The sequence below is a fragment of the Penicillium expansum genome (assembly GCF_000769745.1).
Source record: "Penicillium expansum strain MD-8 chromosome Unknown contig25, whole genome shotgun sequence".
NCBI lineage: Eukaryota > Fungi > Ascomycota > Eurotiomycetes > Eurotiales > Aspergillaceae > Penicillium > Penicillium expansum.
In genome coordinates, this window is record NW_015971442.1 from 226,577 (window position 1) to 245,518 (window position 18,942).

The 18,942-nt window shown below is 48.1% G+C and overlaps 7 protein-coding genes across 7 annotated transcripts; 4 read left to right on the forward strand and 3 right to left on the reverse strand.

The window, feature by feature from the left end:
• Positions 1-614: 614 nt before the first annotated feature.
• PEX2_009210 (uncharacterized protein) lies at positions 615-3,132 on the forward strand (the record flags this gene model as incomplete). The annotated part of the gene is made up of 2 exons (XM_016738198.1): positions 615-817; positions 870-3,132. The coding sequence occupies 2 exons, from the start codon at positions 615-617 to the stop codon at positions 3,130-3,132; spliced, it is 2,466 nt and encodes an 821-aa protein (XP_016594307.1).
• A 980-nt stretch (positions 3,133-4,112) lies between these two features.
• On the reverse strand, positions 4,113-5,741 carry PEX2_009220 (uncharacterized protein; the record flags this gene model as incomplete). The annotated part of the gene is made up of 3 exons (XM_016738199.1): positions 4,113-4,155; positions 4,212-4,596; positions 4,661-5,741. The coding sequence occupies 3 exons, from the start codon at positions 5,739-5,741 to the stop codon at positions 4,113-4,115; spliced, it is 1,509 nt and encodes a 502-aa protein (XP_016594308.1).
• Positions 5,742-7,539: 1,798 nt separating this feature from the next.
• PEX2_009230 (Glucose-methanol-choline oxidoreductase, N-terminal) lies at positions 7,540-9,494 on the reverse strand (the record flags this gene model as incomplete). The annotated part of the gene is made up of 7 exons (XM_016738200.1): positions 7,540-7,731; positions 8,070-8,222; positions 8,282-8,335; positions 8,395-8,436; positions 8,489-8,662; positions 8,725-9,280; positions 9,355-9,494. The coding sequence occupies 7 exons, from the start codon at positions 9,492-9,494 to the stop codon at positions 7,540-7,542; spliced, it is 1,311 nt and encodes a 436-aa protein (XP_016594309.1).
• Positions 9,495-10,800: 1,306 nt separating this feature from the next.
• PEX2_009240 (glutamyl-tRNA(Gln) amidotransferase subunit PET112) lies at positions 10,801-12,725 on the forward strand (the record flags this gene model as incomplete). The annotated part of the gene is made up of 4 exons (XM_016738201.1): positions 10,801-11,098; positions 11,154-11,230; positions 11,284-11,425; positions 11,476-12,725. The coding sequence occupies 4 exons, from the start codon at positions 10,801-10,803 to the stop codon at positions 12,723-12,725; spliced, it is 1,767 nt and encodes a 588-aa protein (XP_016594310.1).
• Positions 12,726-13,319: 594 nt separating this feature from the next.
• Positions 13,320-14,422, forward strand: PEX2_009250 (arginase; the record flags this gene model as incomplete). The annotated part of the gene is made up of 3 exons (XM_016738202.1): positions 13,320-13,406; positions 13,471-14,054; positions 14,119-14,422. The coding sequence occupies 3 exons, from the start codon at positions 13,320-13,322 to the stop codon at positions 14,420-14,422; spliced, it is 975 nt and encodes a 324-aa protein (XP_016594311.1).
• A 620-nt stretch (positions 14,423-15,042) lies between these two features.
• On the forward strand, positions 15,043-15,782 carry PEX2_009260 (uncharacterized protein; the record flags this gene model as incomplete). Its single annotated transcript, XM_016738203.1, has 3 exons — positions 15,043-15,203; positions 15,344-15,618; positions 15,679-15,782. 3 exons carry the CDS (start codon positions 15,043-15,045, stop codon positions 15,780-15,782), a joined length of 540 nt encoding a protein of 179 aa, XP_016594312.1.
• A 417-nt stretch (positions 15,783-16,199) lies between these two features.
• On the reverse strand, positions 16,200-18,764 carry fcpA (protein-serine/threonine phosphatase; the record flags this gene model as incomplete). The annotated part of the gene is made up of 3 exons (XM_016738204.1): positions 16,200-18,315; positions 18,374-18,460; positions 18,517-18,764. 3 exons carry the CDS (start codon positions 18,762-18,764, stop codon positions 16,200-16,202), a joined length of 2,451 nt encoding a protein of 816 aa, XP_016594313.1.
• Positions 18,765-18,942: the final 178 nt, after the last annotated feature.

Here is an 18,942-nt window from a genome sequence, read left to right on the forward strand (position 1 = left end):
CCATGAACGTAGTCATGGGTGAAAGTGCCTGAACGCCACAGACCCATTCAATAGGCTCAAAGAGTTATTTGTCTCCGAAGATGAGAGAAGTCAAGTCAAGAATCAGAAAAATACAACAATCGCGCGGCAGAAAATGTGGTCACGTGATGGATCGTCAGAAGGCGCGCCATTCCGAAAAGCGCAACCCAGTGAACGTTCTCTCCAACAAAACAGAAAAAGAGACCACTTGACCTATTTGTTCGAGGGTTGCCTATTGAATTGACCATTGTTCTAATACCTTGGTCTTTACTGACAATTATTTCCACCTCATATTCACTACTTTTATTGTGGTGACGTGAAGGTTTTATCTTTCTCTCCCCTCGCTCTTCGCGATCCCCATCTTCTCTAAGGATTCGCTTTAACGCCCTACCCATCGAGGTTACTTGGACTCCGGTTGCTTTCCGAACCAAGTATCAACCTCAACACCAAATCGCCAGCAAATATTTATTTCCACGATCGCCTCCGTCCAATCTTTACTTTCAACCTTCTGATTTGTGAACCCCATCCATCTGCATTGGAGGGGACCGCGTCAAAGCAAGTATCGTAAACCTTGACCTCGGCGCGACTTCGCAACCATGAGCGCCGACGAATCTGAAGACACAACCCCCATGTCCGCCACAAATGGCGAACCTCATTCCGACCCTACTAATGCAACCTCTGGGAAACGGAAGCGCTCCACTCAGGACGACAAACCAAGCACTGAACCAAGTGCCACTGCCTCGCGCGATCGAGCAAATCTCCATGAAACTCTTCGCAGCCTGATTGAGCTTCTCTTGAAGTAAGCTTTGATGAAATTATATGGTCCTTAGTCTTATGCTGACAAGTCACAGGCATGACACTGAACTCCAACTCCTCTCGTGCCCCTTCCCAAATTCAACCACTAAGCCTCGAACGAAACGTGCAAAGATTTCCGGCGATCCGGAAACCTCCAACATCCAAACACGCGTCAATTCGGGCAAATACAATACATTGCAGGAGTTCCTTTCCGACATCGAAAGAGCATCAGCTGCTGTAATTGAACGCAATCAGACTCAAGCCAATGGCGCAAAAGAAGATGGGGCACCTTTGAATGAGGTGGTCAACCGGATCGCAGCATTCAAAAAACATATGAACAGCTTAATTGGCCAATCCTTTGTCAACCAACCCGAGGTCAAAACAGAGACAATGGAAGACGATACCGACGAATCAACAGACCTTCACGCGATTAATGTCTGCCAGCGAGAGGATAAGCCGGCCCTAACACTCTTCGGAAATCCATCGAATCCCAAGCAGCTATTCTCAAGTCTTCAAAAATCGGTGAAGGTGCCGTTGCAGTCAGAATCGGGACCTGAGAAGTTTGTTGAAGTGCAGGAGGAGTTGCGCGAGGTCGCTCTGCCGAATGGCATCACGGCCACCAAAGTAATTCCCTTCAACCTTGATGCTGCATCTCAACCAAAGCGAACATTTGGGGAGGTATTTGCTCCACGCGAAACGTTGCCAAAGCTGGAACCTCCGCGTAAACGATCTCACCGGGCTAATTCGACCACATGGACGGATCGCTTCGACGCCACTTTCGATGTCAGGACATTCTTGGGAGAGCGCAGCAACTATTGCCTAGCACCCCTTCCTTCAACACAATGGCTTCAATACGGCGGAGTCACATCATCGCCTTCTTACTGGGATCGCGTAGAAAAACATGCAGATTCGGATAATGTTCATCGACATGGCGATCCTGCCCTTTGGACTGGCCCCGATTCGTCTGCTTTCCAAGGTGTCTTCTCTTCATTTGCTCCTTCTTACGACAGCTCTGGTGCCATTGTACAGCTCGCTTCGAAGGATATGGTTTGGTGGGGACAACGGGGTGCGAACCGCGTGAACAAGTTGCTGTCGGTCCCATGGGAAGGAGACATCGAACAAAGTAACACTCAAACCGCTCAGCCTGGCAATATTGGCGAACTTGATGAGAGCATTCTCGATGAAATGGTTGAGTCATTCAACGCCCAGGACTTCGCGATTGAGATCACGGAAACCGATCCGAGTAGTGAAGTCGACCCGGAATCAAAAGAGATCAAGCAAATGCTTGAGGAAGTTTCCGACTTACTCGACACCCTTAGTTCCTACCAGCGACTTCGGAGTCTCAAGCTTCCCTCTGATCTCCAGGTGCCTGGCCAACAAGTGCCTGAATCGAATGAAACCCCTGGTCCTGAGTTGGGCGACGTGAACACGCCCTCTGAAGCAGAAACCCTTGTGTATGATACCCTGAAGTCAAGCCTTGCTGCAATCGTCAGCAACTTGCCACCTTATGCCGTCGCCAAATTGGACGGTAATCAGCTCGCTGAGTTGAATATCAGCCAAAAGGTTCTGATTGAGACTCCTGACTACAACGGCACCATGGAAAAGGACGACTTCACTCTATCACAGGAAAGGGCGGCAGCATTGCTCGCAGCAGCCAGTGCCGCAAATAGAACTTCAACGCCCTCTGCGGCACGGCCTAGTAATTACCAAGGCTCGCATGGTGCCTACAACCAACGTGCGTTTGCTTCCAATGCTCGCGTTCAACCTCAGCCTGGGTTCCAGGTCACGCCACAGCACGCACGGCAGCCCTCGGCGCCAACTACATACACGCATGCTTATGGCGCGGGTCGTCCACCGAGTACACCCAGTCAACGTCCAGGCAACACTCCTCAATACGCGCAAATGAACCCGCAGTACAGCCAGGGTAGCCAGGCTCCCCAATACCAGCGTCCTGCTTCTAATGGATTTGCTCAAGTGTCTCCACAGCCATACACACCACAGGCCAGGCAGCCAGGCACATTCAACGCCACGCCACAGGGGCGTACCCCCTACGCGACTGCAACCTCAAATCAGCGAGCTCAGTACCCAGGTCAAACTCCCTCACAAGCTGGCTACTCAAACTCCGCAGTCAGTGCCACGTACTCTCGTAGTGCGGCCGAACAAGCTGCGCTGATGGACAGGAATAAGGCACAACTGGCAGCTCGACAGACCGGCCACAGTCCTTCGACGCCTCAACCCCAAGGGCTGGATGCCCGTGCTTCCCAAGAAGGCAGCATCACACCAGGGAGTAGACCAAATGGCACACCGCTTTCGACGTAAAATTTGATACTTGCGCGAACTCGAGCATTTTAAAGGTTTGTTTCAGAAGAGAGGCAAAGCTCCAACATCACTTTCCTCTACAGTCAGTCGGCTTTCTGCTTTATTGACTTTTGCATTTTTCTTCTTACTATTTTCGTTTCAAATTATGAGCTCTGGATGTGATCCGCGTCTCCGATTTTTTTTTTTCCCCCAACTGTGTTGTTAATGAACCTCTTGATCTCTGGCTTTGTATGATTTCTCTTTATTTGGTGTTGTATTATGGACTAAGCGATTGGCGTGGATGGTTTTTTTCAAGACAGGTCGGCCTGGGTGTACAGGCTGCCATTGCGATACAGCTAAGTCTTGCTTAGAGAGTTACTTGTTTTTCGCTTCCGATCCAATTCAATCAATATGCTGCATACCAGTACACCTCGCGCTTCCCGATGTAGATATTCGACTGTAAAGAGAGATATTGAGTAAAGAGCTTCCAAAGGCTTGCACAAAGTATGCTTTTTTCACCCTTCATATACATCTTAAAAGACATTTGGAAAGACATCTCAAAAGACCAAGTGAGAAGACCAAACCAACTAAAAGACGTACCAATAAGATATCACGAGGCCGCAAACTCAGCCGATTATTCTTGTGTTCCTAAAATCATATCTCATAAATAGTACATTGCCTAATAGGACCCCCAATATAACAAAACACCCATACTGCTATAGCATCTCGCAGTCCATTAGATACCAGGCCCGAGATAATCGTCTATCTGCCCTACCCAAATTATTGCAGCGTTCGCCTGAAAAATGAACGCCGTCTCTTCCTTGTGTGCCCAGCAATATCCTTCCAATCTCCCCTTCACTAAAAAGACAAAAAGAAAATCATGGTACGATAGAGAGTTCATCGCCAAGGAGCCCCAAAAGATAGAACAAAGAAGATTCGTAAGTCATAAGAAGTTGATGCAAGGGGGACTTAATCCAAGCTGAGGAAATAGACCATCGAAGCTAGGGAATGAACATAGCAGCCATAGCCATGAAACCGAAGTATCTAGAAAAGAAAAGTCAGTCTCAAATACCGCAATAACAGAATCGAAGCAATCATACATCGTAGCACAGCGCCATCCATCCCTCGAGTCAACCAGCGTATCAATACCAGCCGAGTAATTCGCTGCAATAGCCGCCGCGGCGCCACCAACAACCGTCACAACGACAAGACGCCCAGAGAACTCCGCAATCAGGCTGAATGCCAAAAGTGGCAGCAGGAGTGCACCAGATGCAATGATAATGGCGATGTAGACAGGTGCTGCGGCGGCAGAAGCAGCCAGTCGTGGAGTGAGCGAGACCAGATCCGCGTCGTGAATTAGAAACCGCGTCTCAACACCAGCGACGGGCTTATTCTCTCTCATCCAATTGCGGTATCCCGTGATGCCCTGTTCCGAGGCCCGCGGGAGTGTCTGTAGGACTTTGCTGTAGGCGCTGAGAGCGGTGTCTATGTGCTAGTTAGGTGGTCTGTTTTGTAGAATAAACAATATGAAAGAGGGAAAGGGACTTACTATATTGTTCGGTCTTTTGGATCAAAGCACTCATGAGGTCCATGCGACGGTAATGTAAAGATGAATAAGCCTGTGACTGGGCGTCCCGCCGTCGTGAAGCCGGTAAGGGCTTTGCGCCTTCCTGCTCGGCCATGTCCACTCGATGCATTTCTTCGTACTCATCTAGTGTGTGGAGATCTTCTTCCATTTGGGAGATCTCGTCTTGGAGGTGGAGGAGAACGCGGTGGTTGATGGTCTCGAAACGTCGGTATAGCGGAGGGAAGCTCCCGCTCTCTTCTGAGGTGGACTTGGTTAGGTGCGAGGCTAGAAGACCGTATCCAGATGGCTCTTGTGTTGTATTAGAGTCCCGTCTCTTTGTCGGCGTGCGGTGGAGATTATCTTCTGGGCTTCTCGGGGGTGATGGTGGGAGCGGTGGTCTGTGGACAGCACCGCTGTCTCTTGAGGACCCATGGTAGGTTGGTGGTCGGGACAATTCCAGTTGGCCTTTTCCGGGGGAAATGTTTGCAGTTGAGATCGGGCTCGGCTTTCTGGTTGGTTGTCTCTTCCGGGTGACTAACTGATTGCCTGTAGAAGGCGAGGGTGGTGATGCGGGCTTTCGTGCTTCGTTTGGTGGTTTGGATACCACTGGGGCTGCTTGGGTAACTTTCTTCGGGGGTATGTTTCCTCCTGAGACCAACACTCCGTGAGGTACGGTATTTGCCCGTGGTTTGGGAGACTGGATCTTAATGGTAGTTTGTATAGGGCGTGGAGGCTCCGCCTCCTCGTCAGATTCGGATTCGGACTCCGACGACGACGACGATGCCGATGATGAGTCTGAAGACGTTTCTTCATTCTCTTCCAGGAACTCAAACACATTAGGCAGCTTCTTCGCCGGCTCTGCGGGTCTTGGTGGTGGGTTCTCTGGAACGGCAGGCGCATTTAGGGCTTGTCTTGACCCATTAGCCTGTTGTGAAGGTGAACTGTTCTCGACAGTTTTAGGACTTGCGACAGGACCAGCCTGTGCGTTTGTAGTATTCGACACCAACGAGTATGTCCTCTTTCTCCCATCCTTTTTTGACTTTCTAGTTTGGAGCGGCGGCATGGTGATCGGAGCAGTTCGAAATCAACACCCAACTCATACCTCTTCAAAATATAGATATCAGATCTGGGCATGCCCGTAAGGAAAGAAAATGAGAAATAAAGTACATGAAATTAATCGTAGTGATCAAGGCGCAATGGAATCAGGAGTATAGGGACTCCAGGCATGGCCTAGGGGGAGGGGTGGAATTCCAGGTCTCAGATGGAGTCGAGTGTCAAAGGCGCGGAATCTAGGGGGGTTGAAAAATAGTATGATATCCCCAATTTCCCCGCGAATTCCATCAGACATTCTCCAAGATAAAGGGAATATGGTATTATTATATGAACACGAAACGTCAGCCCAAGTTTCAAATTTGGAAATAGGTTTTTGTGTCAGCTGCTGAAAACGAGCCCAAAGTGCTATGCTTGTCGAAATGGAGTCTTGTAATTCGTCACACCAGTCAGTCCGTGAACAATCCGAAGCAACTTAGAAGCGCCGAGGGTTTTATTTAGATCAACCAATGACAATGGTGTCGCAAGGAGGGTTCCTTGTACCCCTGTTGATCGACCTCTTTATCACGATTCAAAGTAATCAAGAAATAGGAAAATGGTGAGGAATTGCCGAGACGCTGAACATTCTGAACAGTTCAGAGTGGGCCAAAGTGTGACAGCAAATCAGGCCTCCTGCTTAATCGGAAATGAAAACGCATGTGTGTCTGAACGAAGTTAGAAAGGAACATGTAGTTATGCGCTGGTCGATATTCCTTGCATCTGGCGGTCTAGCGAAGCGGGGGAATGTGATGCAGCTATGTGAGCAGTGTATGTACTCCGTACAACGCCACTTGTCTGCCATATTGCGTGCATAAAGCATGAAGTGTCAAGAATGTATATTGATATGGAGTTGAGTATTTCTAGGGAGTATACGGAGTAGTAGGTCCTATAGTCGGAAGGATAGAAGATGAGAGGGAAATTGAGATGATCAACAACGCAATATAGAGAATATACTATGTACATATATATAGAATTTTATATTTTGAAATACTATAATTGAGTTTAGAATGACGTCTGAATTCTTCTACATTATACATAGAGTACAATATACAACATTGTATGCATAATACAAAGTAGTGACTGACATATATACCTGCGGCTTTCCTATCTCAGCTGCCGCTTTTACGAGGTTACTCACATATGCAGCTATACTGCCGCCGCTTTTAGAAGTATTCTCAGGATCAGACTCGCTAAGTATATATCAGCACAGACTCAAAAGGTCCACTGGTCACGTGGTAGATGACTGATACTTACCTACATACCTAGGTAGGCAATAACGTTAACCAATCAGTCATCCTGCTACATACACAGCTACATATCAACATTGAAGACAAGAATCATTTTAACTGGGATAACCAAGGACTAAGCTACTAATGGCTCGATGTAGTAATTTGCTAGGATTACTCTGCCATCAGTAGTTGTATTCACAAGACCGAAGTTCTCTTTTCATACCGGAGCAATGGCTTCTTTGCCGGTTGCATCTGGGCTTAATAGAAAGTCCTGGATGAGGTTGGAGAGGTTGTATCAGGGTTAATATATAGCTAAGAAGCCCTGGTAGATCCATATGTCTGATTACGCGACGATTTGTCTGATTTCCAGAAATCTTTACTGGTTAACCTGTTTCTAGATCCGATGATCCTATAATACTCTTTGTAACGGCGTTTCAGTTCATAGATAACTCGATTTCTTGAGGAATCTACTACCACAATCCTCTCCCTCAAGCATTAGTTTCCTAGAAGTCTACCAAAGCTGTCACACTCGGAGACTGATATTTAATTCGCCATCTTCTTGTAAAGAGCAGATGCACCTTTGATCGCGTAGGCAATCGTGGTCAACATCGGGTTGCCTGCGATGCATGTTGGGATCACACTGTTTCCACCAATATACAAGTTCGTGGAATTATGAACGCAACTATTCGCATTCACGCATGAGTCGTCCTTGGTCGTGCCTACACGAGTAGTTCCCTAGTAGATAGATTAGATAGATACTTATTAGGTCCACATGATAAAGGATTGTAGTTTGGGATCGGGATTAAAGTACTCACATATCCATCCAGGGCTCTTTCTGGATCCGCAAATTGGGGCGTTGCATCTGGCATATAGCCTCCCAGTCTCGCAGCAATCTCCGTCATACTTATAGACTAGTCAGCTGACCGGGTTCCATGAATGCGTAGAGGCTTTAACTCATTCGCTCATCATATCTTGCGATCTTTTGTTATCTTCCGTGTTTTGCTCAATTCGAGGCTCGTTCTGGACGTCGAGTCAGTTCCCTTCAAGGCCATACCGATGAAAAAGACACTCACCATTGGCATGCCCCACATATCCGTTATATCGGTTCTGAACTTGAGGTGATTTGCTGCGTTAGGTGTGCTGTATCCAAAAGATTGAAGATGAACGACCACCCGCTGATCTATGGCATTACTAGGTTTACCGCCAGAAACAGGGTTGCTGCCAAACTGCGTGGTATTCCAGGTTAGTAGAAAGTCTAATCGAACTGGAAGTAACAGTCCCATACCATGGCGAACGGCAATTTCTCCTCGGGGATGGCTGAAGCAGCATCACGGTGAATCTGCGTGGTGTTCCAGGTTAATAATCGGGTTGATCGGAGTGGAAGCAACAGGTTCATACCTCAGTGTACCACGGTTTCTTCTGAGAGAAGGGCAGAGCAACCTAACTCAGTCAGTTCCATCCTAGCCCCTGAATTTCTACATCTATGGCATACCTGTGGATCTGGGTCACCTTTGGGGATCTCAATAACATCCTCTGGGTATTTCCGCTTGTGTTCATTGATCAAACCCTGCCAGACCTCGCTGTTGGCTCTCGGTACGGTATCAGTCAAGTCCTTTGTAAGGATTACTTGACATAGTGTCTGGATCCGCGACGATAGGTAGCGGCCCTGCAATGCATAATGTAAGTCAAAGTCAAATTACTGGCAGAGATGAAATAGAAGCCACTCACTAAGGCAGGCAAACGCTCGCTCGAACCCGATTGCTCGCAGCCGGAGCTGAAAAGTAATTGGGGATTACGGATGCCACCTCCACAAATGACATAGTAACGCGCGGTGATTTTTCTTTCTTTGCCTTGGACAAGGTCTTTAATAATCGCATGGGAAATCTGATTGTTATCCTTGTTCGAAGGATCTTGAAAGACCAGCTTGGTGCACAGCTGACTGTACAGCAGCTCGAAGTTTTGAGACGTTGAAGACTTGGGATCGATCAGATCGCCGAGGATGGTGGAAACTGACGACCAGCTAACCGAGCTATCTGTGGCATTCTTTTTGCAGGCAAGCGGGAGGGATTCAATTTGTCTACCCGCGAAGGACTTTTCCGATGTCTCTTTCACAATTGCTTGGCGGAGAGACGTCTCGTCAAACGCAGTGTTGTTGACATTGATCAACTCTTTAGCCTCTTTCATGAGCTTGTCCCAGTCTTCAGGTCGGTACTTGTCTGGTAGCTCAACTTGGTGCGGCTCGGGTGCTGCACATGTCAAAGCAACTTTTAGGGAAGTAGTATATCTAATGTGTATCAGGTTTTTGGTGCTCAAAGTAATACAAGATCTGACAGAACTGGGGGTTAAGGGATGACTGACTCGTCTTCCAACGTCACCATCGTGATTTTCGGCTTTTTCTGGGAATTGGCACTCAGATCCATGATCTTTCTCGCGTAGGTGGCTCCTACAGGACCTGACCCAACGATGAGACGGTCTGTAGTGATATCTTGACCCGCCATTGTGAAGGATTTCACGAAGCAGTTGGAGTGGTTGTAAATCGTTCAGTTCAAGTATACTCGGGAAAATATCACTCAGGGAACGTACAGCCATGTGTTGAATGAATAATCAAGCTATATATACCTCTGTTCACGTAAGGTATTCACCATTGGTTCGGGACATCTTAAGCATACAACATAAGCGAGTATTCAAGATCTGTCTGCCCCTCATACATATGATAGCAATTTTACGTAAAGTTTTATTTTAGACGGGATTCATGATTGGCCAATTTGTATGTTTTTCCATAGGTCGCGGTTATAGTTTACCATAGTGGGCTAGTAGTCAGCTGTAGCCACCGACAGAGAAATGTAAATCGGCTTGATAGTTGATCATAGTAGACTAGCGGTCAACTCCAACCCCCGATTCACGAGTGTAATTGTAGATCGCCGTGATAGTGGACCAATAGTGGACTAGTGATCAGCTACAGCCACCAACTGAAGAGTGTAGATCGATCCCATAAATGAAGTGGGAAGTTACAGTTTACGACCTATCGATTGTAGTGTCCACGGACTTGACGGTGAAATAAAATAGATTAGCGCTTTTCGGGTTTATTGTCCGGGAATGGATTACAGCATAAGAAGAAATATAATTGAATTCGAAAACTATTGTACCTCGGTAGCCGCCAGTTCATCTCGGAACGGAGATCAATGCGACAGCCAAAGATGACCGGCCACTTTGATGTGTGACTGTTCAAGAAGAGACAGAGATGGTGATCATGCTATTAAACCCTCAGGTAGGATCTATTAGGGTAGTTGAGATGATAGGTGAATGTGGGAAATAGAGAACAAATGGGAAATTATATGCTGTACGGAACAGTATGTGAGCCTATACTGATGATAACCCTCTCAGATTTGTATATACTAAGGCTAACACCGTCTTCTATTAAATTAGTACTCTCAAAAAAATCTTACCTCTTAAGCTAATACTTAAGCGCGAACAAAATTGAGAGCTTTACTAGTGGACTTTTAGGGGTAGACTTAGGTGGATAAGGGTTTGTATAAAGCCTTCAAATCTCGCGCTAATACTTCAAATTCAACTCAATACAACTCTAATGGGCTCAAAAGGCACTTTGTAATATTATCCTCTTTTTCTTGGAATTTTTAAAGCATTGTAGCCGTACAAAAATGTTAGTTGAAAATGGTGGGATATATTCCCTTGAGACTGAAGTTCGATGATCTGCAGATCGCCAAGTCCTCCGAGCCCGAGCTTCTCCCGCAAGTTCACGTCTTTCAAGGTTCAACACTCTAACAACACGAGTCCAATCTCTCTATGCTTCGGTCATGGATTGGCAGCGGTACGGTCCGCTCTCTTTGCGTTCGACGCTTGACTCGGTCATCCCTTTCATCCCCTAAAGCCCCATTTTCCTCCACGCCGAACCGCTATCTCCAACCGCCGGCCTCCGCAGATCGCGTCCCCCTCCGCAAACAACTAAAGCAGGAAGCTAAAGCGCTTCGGTCACACAAGAAACAACGCAAGGAAACAGAAGAGGCTTCGAGGCAAGAATGGGAACTCACAGTGGGCGTGGAGATCCACGCGCAATTGGATACAGAGTCCAAATTGTTTTCCCGTCAGTACGCCTTTACACTCGGAGACTACGAGTCATATTCTCATAAATTGAATAGGGGCAGCAACATCGACAAGTGATACTCCCAATTCCAACGTTGCATTGTTCGATCTGGCGTTCCCAGGTAGCCAACCGGTTAGTGTTATGTACAAATGCTGTGAAATAGCACCAGGGCTGATCCGAGACAGGCATTCCAAATCGCAACACTCCTGCCAGCCCTCCGCGCCGCCATTGCACTGAACTGTGAGATACAGCCAGTCAGTCGGTTTGATCGGAAACATTACTTCTACCAGGATCAACCGGCGGGGTATCAAATCACACAATACTATGGTAAGTATTGCCCCTCTTCAACCCGTAGAATATACTAACCTGTACTCTAGAACCATTCGCACGAAATGGCTACGTTGACCTATTTGACTACGACGGAATCGCCCCGGAAGACGGTGAACGGGTCCGTATTGACATCAAGCAACTCCAATTAGAGCAAGACACAGCCAAATCCCAGGAATACCCACCCTCGACACAACTTCTCGACTTCAATCGTGTATCCCATCCTCTTATCGAAATCATCACCATGCCCCAAATTCACACACCGGCAACGGCCGCAGCATGCGTTCGGAAACTACAAGCCATTGTACAATCGTGTGGTGCCGTGACTACGGGAATGGAGATGGGCGGCCTTCGTGCAGATGTCAACGTCTCGATCCGACGCCGAGGCGAAGCACCTGGGCAACATCAGTACGATGGGATCAGCGGCCTGGGTCAGCGTACCGAAATTAAGAATCTCAGCAGCTTCAAGGCGGTAGAGGATGCCATCATTGCTGAGAAGAACCGTCAGATCGAGGTGCTCGAGAGTGGCGGTGTCATAGAAGGAGAGACGCGTGGCTGGACAATCGGCAGCACTGAAACTCGCAGACTTCGCGGCAAAGAGGGCTCGGTCGACTACCGCTACATGCCTGATCCTGACATTCCACCACTGATCATTGGAGAGGACCTGCTCTCTAATCTTAGAGAATCTATTCCGACAGCCCCAGATGCTCTACTTACACTGCTCGTCGGATCCGAGTTCAGTCTGCCAATTGAAGATGCCAAACCACTCATCGAGCTGGACAACGGAGCCCGCCTCGAGTACTATCACGATGTGGTAGATATCCTTCGCACTCTCCAAGTAGACCAAGACGAGAAAACGCGTGCTAGTCTCGCACGGGTGGCAAGCAACTGGGTTTTGCATGAGCTGGGCGGTCTCTTGGCCAAGGCAGACCAGGCATGGGACGCGCAGCTCGTCCCAGCCCGATCCTTAGCCCATCTAATCGATCATCTACAGCGGAAACTTATCACTGGCCCGACAGCCAAACAGGTGCTGGCCACCATCTTTGACGGGGACCACCGACCAGTGCCGCAACTACTGGAGGAGGAGAATCTTCTGCTCCGGCCGTTGTCGCGGGAGGAGTATCAAGCTCTGGCGGAGTCAGTCATTGCCTTGAACCCACAGATGGTCGAGCAGATCCGCAGCAAGAATCAGCTAGGTAAACTAGGTTGGTTCGTGGGACAAATGATGCGCAATGGTGAAAAGGGCCGAGTAGAGGCGCCCAAGGCAGAGGAGATTCTCCGGGAGTTGATTCTGAAATAGCTTGTATAGTATAGTATAAAATGTATTCTATGGCATCAATGATACCCTCATGACTATGACCAATTTGCAATCTGTCTCCATGTACTCCGTACTCCGTAGACTATCTGTCTTAACTTCCCGGACCTCCGATACCACCCCACGGGCCTGAATAAAAGGCCGCAAATGAAATTACAGAATTTCCCGTCTATCGCTCATTGTAACAGGTCAAGACAAAACTTGTGGGACACCGAATGGCCCTAAAGGGGGGAGCTCTCCTCAACCTGTACTTAACGGAAGTGATGGAGATCCGGCGGAGTCGCTTTGATCGCTAAAAGCAGTTTTTAGCGACTTCGCGGGCATTGCGCAAGGAATGAAGGCACCGCCCCGGTTGAAGTCGGGGCAATGTGTAAGATGCTTTGAGACAATTCTGGAATATTTAAAAGGAACAGTAATCCTCTATTTCTCTCTTTTCTTTTTTCCAAAATCAAATATCACATCATCTTGACCTTTTCTTATCGAGAGCCTCCAGAGCCTCCACTTTCGATCTTATCTCAGATCGATAGCTCCTCTTTTCTTCTTTCCTTTCAAAAGACCTAGTCACCTACATTCTACACAATGACACAACCTTCAACAATCACTTCGAGGTTCCTTACAAACCCTAACCAGCTCGGCGTTGTTGCCGTTGGTTTCAATGGCGGCCAAGTAGGACACCCCGTGGAACCCGAAGCTATAGATCAATGAATCATACTAACCCCACCGTTAACAGTGTAAAAAGGGCGTCGAAGCCGCCCCAATGGCCCTCATCGAATCAGGCCTCCTAACCCAACTCAGCGAGGATCTCGATTACGAAGTTCACCACGACGACATAGTCCACTACTACGAAAATGACATTCCCGCCGAAGACCCCGACCACCGAGGCATGAAGAAGCCCCGCGCCGTCAGCGCCGTGACCGAGAAGCTCAGCACACAGGTCTACAACTACGCCAAGGACGGAAAGTTCGTCCTCACTCTCGGTGGCGATCACTCCATCGCCATCGGCACCGTCTCCGGCACAGCAAAGGCAATCCGCGAGCGACTGGGCCGCGAAATGGCCGTCATCTGGGTCGACGCCCATGCCGATATCAATATCCCCGAGACTAGCGGCAGCGGGAACATCCACGGTATGCCCATGGCATTCCTGACCCGGCTGGCCCGGGAGGAGAAGAAGGATATCTTTGGCTGGATGCAGGATGAGCACATCGTGAGCACGCAGAAGCTCGTCTATATTGGCTTGCGCGATGTCGATCGTGGGGAGAAGAAGCTCCTCCGTGACAATGGTATCAAGGCTTTCAGTATGCACGATATCGACCGGTATGTTTTCGCTTTTCCTTGGGTTGCAGTGGTGAGCTTCGTGGCTAACTTGTCTGTCCTCTAGTCATGGTATCGGTCGCGTTGTCGAAATGGCTCTCGCTCACATCGGTAACGACACTCCCATTCACTTGTCCTTCGATGTCGATGCGCTGGATCCTCAGTGGGCTCCTAGTACCGGTACACCTGTCCGTGGTGGTTTGACACTGCGTGAGGGAGACTTCATCTGTGAAGCTGTGCATGAGACGGGAAATCTGATTGCGATGGACTTGGTCGAGGTTAACCCCAGCTTGGAGTCCACGGGCGCGTCGGAGACCATTCGAGCGGGATGTTCGTTGGTGCGCAGTGCATTGGGTGACACTCTTCTATAAATAAAAAAAGAACTTGATAAAAGGATCAAAAAAGAATATTAAATGAAACTTCTAGAGAATTCAAATTCAGTGCAAGTATTGAAGTGTTGAAGTATTAAAGTAGATCAAATTAATGCCAGTCCGGAGTGAACTAAATGAACACTAAATCCCCTGCCACCCCAATTTCTTAAATTTCCCCCTCCCCGGCCTTTTGTTTTTCTTTTTGGATTTTGTGTTGAATTTTCCTCCTTTCTTTACTTTGTACATCTTGGCTGTTTCTCTTATTTCGGAGATCTATGCGCAATTGTAAATATCCACGTCGCACCAACTCCAAATCCCCAGGGCCTCAAGCGCTCAAGGGCGCCCAATGCGTTGTCTAATTCACTACGCCTCACCAGAAACGACCATAGGATTCTACCAATCCCCTCAGACTTGATTCACTTGTCTTACGATCTGGCCATCCGATCCCAAGTCTGCAACAAAACATAGGGCATCCAAGCCTGCGTCGGGCAGTATACAACAAAGACCAGTATAAAACACAACAAACCCCACAGTCGCATTCGAGCTCCATAACCCATCGCAATCCAACACATACCTCCAGTATCTCCACCCAGATCCACCCCCTACACACAAACAACACAATGGCAGTCCGCAAGCGCCGCGAAGCGCGCCGTCGCTACCACTGGCCCGAGCTCCAACTCAACATCTGGATCATGGTTGTGCTGTCATGCTCAGCAACATGTTTGGGGATATTCTCTTGGTTCATGGCTGTGCAATCGCAAATGCATCTCGGGACACCATGGTAAGTGACTTCTATTTATATCTATATCTATACTATGTGGATTAGGGTGGATTCTCAGAACCTACACCCCACATTCTTCCCCCGTCAGACTTGCTATACAATGCGGAGAAACAATATACAGTAATACTAACAATATCCAGGCTCTTCCCTTACATGGTTGTATCCAGCGCACTCGGTGTATGCTTCATATTCCTAATTATGGTGCTTGCATCACGACACTTCCTCTTACCTGGGATTATCATCATCGGCAGCTTTATTCTCCTGGTGCTGTGGCTGACGGGTCTGATTGAGACTTCGCTGCAGCTGTATGGGGTTGTCGGAAATGTGAATGATAATTGCCAGATCTATGTGAAGGATAATAAGTCTTGGGGAAATAATATTAATACTTTGGCTTGGTTGACGCAGAGTACTATTTGTGAGTTTTGTTTTTTTCTGTCCCTTTTTTATTATGTGCATGACTGACTGACTTTATTAGGCAATTGCTGGAAAACTGCCTTTGCGCTTGAGCTTGTTAATACGATTTTCTATCTTTGGATGATGATTATGTCGTGGCAGGTTAATCGGGATGTTTATGATTGATTTGATTATGTCTTTTATTTTGTGATACCACTTTTTTTTGCATCTATGGCGTTGGAAGCGATATAGCATTGGTTATTTTTGGAAAATGTACTATTCATGAGGTTTGGTTCTATCTAAAAGGATACAAATGAGTTATTCCAAGACAACATAGATCATCTGAGTCGATGAAGACAAAATCCCAAGTAGCTCATGAATAGTATATCGAACTGAATTGTACATACAACTAGCGACTCACAGATACACACACAAATTCCTGAGAACTACAGACAAGAAAACAAATCAAAGTCAAAAAAGACCTAATAAACGCCGTCGCTATGCCAAGAGCGCATTGCAACCGCACACACACACCGGTTATGACAGGGCAAAAAGCAGACACAAAGAGAATCCGAAACGAAGAAAGCACAGAAATCAAGTGCTTTATCCATTCTCAGCTGCAGCATCTGCCTCTGCTTGAGAGTCATATCCTCCGCCCTCAAATGCAGCAAGCATCTCCCGTTCCAGCTCGTCATCGTCGTCATCTGGGTCAGGATAGTCCGACCTCGGGCCGCTGCTAGTTCCTGCCGCTTCAGAGTCAGACACTCCTTCCACTGGTGTTTTTGGACGGTCTGGGGAAACCTGGTCAATGCCAGAGGCAGGAGCCGATGTGATTTCTCGCAGCTTAGTGTTGCGCTCGTAGGAACGTTTGATGCGTTGGGAGAGCCGGGAACCTTGTTTATCATGGTCGTCTCCATCATCATCTCCAGACTCGTCTTCGTCGGTGCCACTTTCGGTTTCTTCATTGCGTTTACGCTTCTTGCCTCCTGTGGATGGTTCATCTAATAAGGACTCGTTGTCGCTTTCACTCTCGTCATCGCTACCCAGGAAGTCCTTCAATTCATCGTGTACGGCAGCTTGCTCGTCGGCATCATACCCAACTGGCGATGTCTCGTCCAGACCGGATGACTTGAAGATGTCTTCGGCGTCATCTTCTTGTGTCCATTGGGACCCTGTCATATCCTCGTCCGTGGAGGAAAGCATGGAGGCCTCAAGTTCAAGTTGACTCGGGGTCAAGGGGTCGCCTCGATCGTCTGGGTGAAGTGGGAGGAGATAAGGCTCTTCGTCCACATGCCTCCACTGAACCAACGCGTCGACAAGCCATTGTGTCGTCACGATCTTGATGTTGGGATAGCGAGTAGCTTCTCTCACCTTGGCAGTACGATTGCGCCCAGCCACGAGATGAGTTGTGCGAGCATTTACTCTTGACGAGATCGTCACACCAAAGCTCTTCGCCCACAGGGAGATGTCTGCATTTTGGAAGTCTATGCCCAGAGGAAGCACACCTGAAAATACCAACACTACCCCTCCAAGGATACGCCGTTTGATCTGCGGCATGATATCCTTGACATCGGGAACCAATTTGAGATCCACGTCTTTGTCTCTCGAGTGAACTTTCTCGCCCCTTAAAGCTGCCACCCGACCCCCAAGAGCGAGAGTCCGCCTCTTGTCATATTCATCATAGAATTGGAGATGCACTTGTTCGAGGCGGTTTTGCAGCTGGTAGAGTTCTTGATCGTGATCCTCAAGCAGGTGATGTCGATGTTTCACAGGTTCATGGGTCTCTTCGGCGCTAGACGATGCATCACTGGTTTCAACAATATTATCTTCTGCATCCAATTCCTTTTGCTTCTGCAACAAAGGTCGATCCTCCACCTGGTGCAATATTGTCTCTTCTTGTGCATCAGTCTGTTCCTGGAGGAGTCTTGGGCTGTCCCCACCTCCCATGGTCACCAGCTGTTCTAATGCTGAGATCTCGGTCCCCTCTTGCGTTTTACCGTTGACATGGTGTTCTTTAGTCTTTTCCGGGGCCTTTGCTTCGATCTGAGGCTTGTTCGCTCCAATATCTTCCTTCTTTGGAAGGAAACTTGAATTGATGTCACCAATTCCGACGAAGAAGTCATAAGGCGAGACCTTAATAAGATTGGGGCTCCACCGCCAGATATCACCACGATCATCAATGATCACCACCATCTTTGTGTCCACTGGGAACAGCCGCTGCAGGTCCTTGACCGTCAAACTTCCGCTTTCGTCACGACTAAGAATTCGATCCCCGAAGAGCTTGCGGGTGGGATCGATGATATCAACAATATGTTGGGCATAAGCACGAGTACCCATAGTGTAGATGTGCAACTCATAAATCTCGGCCACATTTTGCAAAAATTCCTCCAGTCCTGGCCGCAGCTTGATGTAGTACCAGCAGCCACGCATTCCAGGCCCATCGTCAATCAATTGAAATTGTCGCACATCCTTCACAGCTTCGTGGTTCGGGTTTTGTTTGTCTTCTCTCCATTCCCCCACTGTCGGATCAACAGTGGCATGGATGATGGTCTGATCAAGATCCACCACAAGGGTCAAACGCCTCGATGCAAGTAGCCGGCGCTTCGCATCTTCTTCAACTCGGGTTGCTTCCCGTTCGCTGACCGTAAGCGTGACGTTGTCATGAGCCATGGAGATTGGAGCGCGCATAGAATCTGTGATTTCGGTGTTGTACGTAGATCTGTTCACGCGACAGACAGTTAGAAAAGCCCATTTCCCGTTAAGAGACTTATACTTACTCAGTCATGTCCTTCCCGCACTCGGCGCAAAGTCCTCCTAACTGGATCTCGTGCGCGCAAGGCTCGTCAACTTCGACAACATTGACCCTATCAACAAATTAGACAATATTCGACAGTAAAAAGACCAGGATCAATATTCTCACGGTTCATCAATAACATCGCCCTTTTGGACTTGCCATTTAACGATCTCTCCATCAACAGTCGATTCAAATCTAGTCGGGTATCTACGCTTCACCTCGATGGTATTCCCGAGTCCATCACCCTCAGTGACGGTAGTCTGATAGGTATACCAAAACAAAGCCTCATCCCTCTCAACCGTGTCGCCAGGCTGTTTGAGCAGCGACGTCACGGTGATCGGGTAATGTAGGCTGGTGGGCAGACGGAGAAGCATTGTTGCTCTTCGTTCGCCCCCAGGCGATGCGATGCAATGTGCTAATGCTCAGTTCCTGACCTCTCGTTCTCCCGAAGTATATCGTGTGCCCTTGGTTTGTTGACAGTGCGCGTCGAGGACGTGTGGGTCAAATGGATTGATCGCGTGCGATTCCGGCTACGAAGCCATCACCGACACG